This window comes from Argiope bruennichi, chromosome 1 (assembly GCF_947563725.1).
Source record: "Argiope bruennichi chromosome 1, qqArgBrue1.1, whole genome shotgun sequence".
Classification (NCBI taxonomy): Eukaryota; Metazoa; Arthropoda; class Arachnida; order Araneae; family Araneidae; genus Argiope; species Argiope bruennichi.
The window spans coordinates 20,563,502-20,570,784 of record NC_079151.1 but is presented as its reverse complement, the minus strand read 5'-3'; the positions used below and the strand labels follow the sequence as shown (position 1 = coordinate 20,570,784).

The 7,283-nt window shown below is 27.5% G+C and overlaps 1 protein-coding gene across 1 annotated transcript in view; it reads right to left on the bottom strand.

Annotated features, from left to right (window-relative positions):
• Window positions 1-1,665: 1,665 nt before the first annotated feature.
• Window positions 1,666-7,283, bottom strand: part of LOC129962820 (neuromedin-K receptor-like) — a 74,033-nt gene continuing 68,415 nt past the window's right edge. Inside the window, exon 4 of the mRNA XM_056076821.1 lies at window positions 1,666-1,965. Coding sequence (XP_055932796.1) covers window positions 1,852-1,965 — 114 coding nt within the window. The 3' untranslated portion in view covers window positions 1,666-1,851. The remainder of the gene's footprint in view (window positions 1,966-7,283) is intronic.

Genomic DNA, 7,283 nt, shown 5'->3' with positions numbered 1-7,283 from the left:
AGAGATCTCAAACATGATACTAATGCTAAACCAGTGATATTCTCAATGAGGGATGTTTTTTACAAATAAGTAGAGGAACTATAAGGAGTGGAATAAGAATCTATTCATAAGTGGATTTGAGACGATGACGATTTCTTTACTTTTCATAGTTTTGACTCACTTAATAAAAGTGAAAACAAAAATTTACTATGAAACATTTCTATATTCAGATAAAAAAAACTACACACTAAAGCTTATTTTATGTCCTACAACAAAGCGTCTTAGAAACATCTACCATAAGAACAACGCTAAACATTATACACTACAATATATATTTTTTTCTCAAAAAAACACATTAGGTTTTAAAAAGTAACAAACATTTTTAAGGACTTCTTTAAATGATAACCAGAAGCATCTACGTAAAAGCTCAGAAATATTTCTTTGCAGAGCTTTGAAAAATCAGTTAAATTCTCATATTAATTATTCATTACAAAAATATGCACTAATTCAAAGCTTCCTTTGAAATATTTTGGTTGAATAATTTTTATTGATAATATTAATCAGTAAATGTGTAGTTTTCTTTTTCTCTTTTCTTTACTATTTTAAATTAAATGCATTAGTGCAGGATACACTTCTTCATACTTGTCCAAATCAGGTTGCTTAAAATGAAAAGGAATTATTTAAATGAATTCAGTTTACTTCAAACTTATACTGTACATTTTATTTACTTATTACATTTATTTAGAAAATATGTGTAAATATATGTTAAGGATCTGTCAGAGATAGATTAGAATAATTATAATTTCAATCTTTATTAATTATTTTCAATAATAGCTCGACTATCTTACTTAAATAACTTGACAAATATACTACCAAATTTTTATTTAAAATTAAATAATAAAAATATTAAAACCCGAATAGAAGCTTTTAATTTTTTTTTTATTTCAAATGAAGCATTTAGCAATAAACACTTTTTTTTCCACAAATCATCATATTTTCTAAAACCTGACTGAAAAAATTCAAATATGTTAATGTTTCTAATAGAAATTATATACCCGCTATTTGGATAAGTTTATCATACATGCCTAATCCAACTGGTGTGAAAATATATAAATAAATGCAATTTTTTACATAGTTTCAGTTTGCGGGATTCATTAAATTCGCGCAATAAACAATTTTTTTTTTTTTTTTTTTTTTTTTTTGCAATTTTTAATTTTAGTCAGTTTTTCTAATTACTTAAGTAGAAAAAACTTTCGCTATTTACATAGCGGTATCAATATCAATTCTTGGTCAAACTGTCTCTATAAATGCAATTTAATTTATACTTATTTGTTTTTTTCAGCAGTTTCTTAACATTCACTTCAAATTATATGTACATATATATGATTCCTAATAATTGTCCCAATTTAAACTGCTTAATTTACTCAACTAAAATTTTATTTCAATCATACCCATTGATTTCGCAGTCAGTCTTATATTTGAAAATATATAAAAGAAGTAAAAATAATACAGTGTAATGTATTAGATATAGGTATTAATACATCCACATTAAGATTTAACCAAAATTATCTATAGACATTCAGTATTGATAATCACATTACAAAACAGCACCATTTGATTATTTTTAAACATCAAAGAACAAACATCATATCTCTTCTATGATATTGAAGATAAAATTGACACACTTGTACGTTCAAGAGAAACATCGATTTACATTTAGCATGCTTATTTAAAGAACAAAAGTATTCAGACGCTTTCCTCAATCTCCATGCTGTCTTCATAGTTATGTTTGTGACGGCAAAAAGTTGTCATCCTCCTAGCGTCCTCATCTTTCCTCAGAGTAGTTGTCCTTGTGTTGGACATAGCCATCTGTCAGCCGTATCGTGAAGATAGGGAGGAATCGGTTGCTTTTTCTCCAGAAGAACGGCGGCGGAACAAACTCATGCAACACTTGAATTTATTTTTGAATTCTGTGTTGAAACGCTCCTAGAATAAATATAAAAAATATTAATCAGAGGTGTAGTTTACATCTTTGTATAAAATGTGACACTGATTATCAAACTTCCCCCTCAGGTTTATCATGAATCCTTATGTTAAAATCTTATTCCTCTTTTTGATATTGTATATGAGAAAGAAAAGTAATAAATCTTCTTGATTTAGAGGCTAAATAAGATCATTTGTTCAATAATATGTAACAAGGGAATATGGATATGCTAATGGAACCAAGATAGTTCTAATCCATGGCAATAAAGCAATAGACTATACTTTAGCGGTATGCAATGCGCGAAGGATAGAACTTGGGACCTTGTGGTTAGTAGTCCAGTAACTAACCCATTATACCAAAACGATCGCTAGGGTAGAAGAGTTGTTAACTGGCTTATATGCTATTCACCACAATACCATAAAATGATTTTCCCTCTTCAAAGAATGAAAAGTTTGTTAAAATGGTTTGATCATTGTGTATATCCACTAACATTAAGGGTATAGTGGCAGGAGGTACAACAGAAGGGAATGGAAGGGGGAGGGCAAATACCCGTAACCAGTCCTAGGGACCTTCATGAAGACTAAATAGTAGTGTCGTTATATTATTTATTTAATATAAAATATCCTGAAAGAGCAGGAAAATAATGTCATTCTCCAAGTTCAATTCATACTTGTTAAAACATTCCCTATGGCTGTGGTCGAAAAAATTAAATATATGGATTCTATACCAATTACCCTCAAGTTTCATTCATGAGGCTCAAACGCCACTGGCTGAAGTTTGAAACCTCTCAAATAAGAGATAACGGAGTGTACAACTGGATTTTAGCATCAAAATCTTGCTTTGGTAACGAGTAGTATGACTGACTTCCGAGCAAACAATGGTAACTCTGCATACTTCTTTTCCCGTGATTGTTCAGTCAAAAATTTGGTGATAATCATCTGAAAGCATCCTTATTCTCTAGAACTAATTTTACCAATCTTTTTTAATATTGAAATGAAATCTATCTTGGAAAGTCAAAGATTAAAAAAAAAGAATAAAAAAATGAAAAGAAAATTCGCTGCGAGTTTTTCGTCCAATCACATGAAAGGATTCGCAGAAACCATTTCAATAATGGAAGATACGTTAGAAACAGTATAGAAATAGAACCCAGTATCTTGAGAAAGTCCAGTTTTTTTAAAATATATTCTTATCGAATGATATTTTATTTTAGAGTTTTAATTTCTTTTCTATAGATCGTGTATCAGTATGTCCATATTCTACGAAAGTTTTTTTTTTTTTCATATCAGAACATATTGTAAGGCAATGGACTGGTAGAAATATGTTAAAAACACTCAGGCGACTGCCTAACAACTTCTATTCTTAATCTAAAAGCTAAATAACGCATATCTGCTAAAAACTGAATTATATTTTTAAAAAATTGTCCAAGGATTTTTCTACTAATCTTAATTTCAGAGAAAACAACACTCATTATATATCAAGTGAATAAACAAAAATTGATAAAAATAACAAATATAAAATTTTTAAAAAAAACCTTAAAAGTGATCAAGACATGTATTTGGTCTCTTCATTCCATTTCCACCCAATTTATTAAAAAGACCTCCCCCCCCATTTATCTTTTAAAACTGGATAATCCCATACAAAAAGCAGTTATTAAATTCCTGTTTTTTTTTTTTTTTTTTTTTTTCTGTCATGAAGTTCCTTTGCTTCTTACAAATAATTTCTGTTTTAAAAGATGCCCCAAAAAGTTGCTCGAAAACTTGAATGATAATTTAGGTTACAGAAATAAATCATATTTATTATAAAATGTAAGAAAGCAAATAGTCAGTGTTATAAATGACATCATGTGAATGTTGTCTAGCTTCAAAATGCAAATCTTTTGAACACTCCTTTTTAGTTCTTTGAATGTTATTTGTTGACGCTGCTTCTATTTATCAATAAATGTACCAAACTGCGTACTGCTGGTGATATTGTTATGATACAATCATGTTTTTGTAATATGAATGCATGTTCTACTAAACCTTTGTTTAAAACTTTATCTGGTATATCATATTAGTATTATTTAAAGCCTAGGCAAAAAATTGTATTGTGAAGATGACTTTTTCCTTTATGTCTGATATATTCTTTAACATTCATAAACGACTTTTTGGATGCTCTATATGTAAATCATTTTCAATGGTTCATGCTATTTTATTATACTTTATAATCATAAATTATTTGTAGGGAAGAATACTTACATGGAACATATTAGTTATAAGGAAATACTATCAATTAAATAAAGAATCCAATAAGGATCTCGAAATGAGTTTTCTTAAAAAAATTATCTATATTTAATGATACCTCTAATGATATATTTAATCATAATCTGTCGTCGCAATATTTTATAGAAAAAAAACCCCAGCTATATAACATGCATTTTATTATTAGCTTGAAGGAAGAATCCTTATTCAGTTAATATAAAAGACATTCATATTTTTTGAAAAGACATTCTCGACCTACTGTAAAAATAAAATTAATGAAACGATCAACTGCAGTGAATGTCGAAATTGTTACCTCGTTCCGACTGAAAGGTTTCACTCAATTTATAGCGTGAGATAGAAAATGCAGGAAGAAAAATAAAAATCTGATCCATGGAATATGTCTGAATGTGTTTTAATATGTGTTTTTTACTGCTTATGTTTAAGTCTTATATTTAGAGAAGTAAATTTTATAGCACAGGAGTCGTAGTTTTCAACGCAAAATAGAATTGCCACAAAACAGAGAGATATACAGACAGACAAATACATAAAATATTAATGAAAGTAGAATATGTATTTCTTTTGTTCCAAAAGCTGTTTCAATCAGATGAAGCAAAGTAGCTGAGATTTTCTAATAAATCATATGTGAAATAAAATGAAAGTGTGACGCAGATTTATGATATGATTAAAATAAAGCATAAAATAGAAAGATATGTTAGTATATAAAAGAATTCCTTTCAGACAATCATTTCCAATTTAATGAATTTCGCAGAATTGTACATTGAATAAGTTTTCTATGAAAAACTGAGCATATATTAAACTGCGGTTTAAATGGCATACTTCACAAGAATAGAGTTTGACTAAATATTTGAAAAATAAAATAAAATATTAAGAGTTGGTAACATTAGAGAATCAATTCTTTAATAATGTTTTCTTGGAATCTTTCACAATTTTTCATAATATACTAAATGATGAATTTAATTTACATGAAAGAAAGAGAAGAAAATTCCCAAGCAATTCTTCAAGCAGCGGAAAATACTGCATCTGGTCGATACATCCATATCTTGTTGTAAAGTTTCCGACAAAATAATTTTAGCAAAAAAAGTTAAATCGGATTCATAAATATAAAATATGCAGATATTTCACGATGGTTTTGAAAAGATGAGCTGAGCAGAAAATGCAGGTTAACGAGTCATATCTCGAAAGCTTTGAAGTTGTTTCCGAATCAGAATATACATTACAAGTAGCAGATGGTTCTAAATGTTAAAAATGATTGGGAGAATTTCAAAAATAACAAAGAAATGATAAATTCTCATTTATAAGTCTTTTCATGAAGTTTTGTGAAATTTTTTTTATGAAACATTAAATACTAACTCCGGAAATCTATGTTCGCCAATATTTCATAAATTTTATGAAATATAATATATATATTACATAATAATATATTTCATAAAATACATAATATTAATAGATAAATAAGTTTATTAAGAATTGTTTTATGTGAATAGACATGATAAAATTGAAAAATACTACAATACATTTTTAATATAAACTTTACATTTAAAAAAATCTAAAATAAAAAAAAAATGAATTTGAAATTTTTTAAATCGTATTTTTTATTTAGACAAAAAAAAAAATATGCTACATGGAGCTTGTAGTTTTTTTTTTCTTTTATAATTGTCATAAATATGTTTCATTTATTATCACTATTTGATGGAACTTCAGCGTGGATGTGTGTAAAGGTGTCCATATTGAATATATGCAAGAAAAGCTAGGTTAGTTTAATTTCAATTTAATACATGATTTGCAGTATAATAATCTAAATTGATATTCTTTAATATACTATAGAAAATAGGATTTCTTTGATGGACCGCTAATATTTTAATTCCATATTTAGATTGCATATTTAACTAATGCTATTTAATAATCCCTGAATAAACTAAGTTTATATATTATAACAGGTTCAAACAAAAATAATAATTTTGGCTGAATTTTTAGCTGATTTTTTACAAATTTTCCGCATGGATGAAAGGCGATTTGTACGGCTTCTTCATTAACGAATCGATGTATTTTCAAAGGAAATACTGTGAAGTAAGTTATTTTCATAATTTATTGTTCAATTAGTAATAATATGAGATGTAGGTATTTATGTTCAGTTGAAGAAAAAATTATCAGGTAATATTAATCAAAACGATATATTAATAAAATTTGATAAAATAAATGTAATTAAAATATACAAACAAAAGACAATCCTTTTAAGAGGAATGAAATAACATCGATATATCGATAATATTATTCTATATTACTGTTCTTTTAAAACAGTTCAAATTCGTTACGTGTGAAATAGAAGACGCGAAGAGAACAGAGGGATACATGACTTGTGAAATACTGAGCAATTAGCAGAAAATATCACTGCCAACACCTCGGACCATTAATGTCAAGCATTTTATTTTATTTTCTTTGATTATATAGTGTCTGCCAACTAATATCTAGGATGTTCGATAGAACTCGTTAATAAACTCCAGCTTGCTGCGCTGTGTGTATTGAAGTTGGTTGTCACATTAGGGAAAACTTCTTGTAATAAGTATGGTCTACAGGAGTTTTATTACTTCTCAGTTACATTTATTTATTTATTTTAATTCAACCATCCTGTTCAACATTATGTGCCCTCTACTATATGTAGTGTTCATTATTATCCGACAAACCTTTACGAAACTTGTTTTGTTTGGCATATAACAACTGTCATTTCGCGTTCGGTCCATTTTCTTTTAATGAATCTGCCCAAATAATTAATTTGAACGTATGTAAATATATATATATATATATATATATATATATATTAGTGAAATTTCTTACTTTTGGAAATATTAACAAGAGCTTAGATAAGAGGAAATAAATAAGTATTACTTATGCGTATTCAAACATACAGAATACACCTAAATTTCCTTTTATTGTCTTCTCCTTAATGTAAATGCAGAAAAATAAAATACTTTAACTATATCCTCTGTAGGATAAAAAGAACCCACAACTTTTATGTTACTGTAGGTAAAATGTATGACGTATGTATCAAAATGATTGTGGATAAA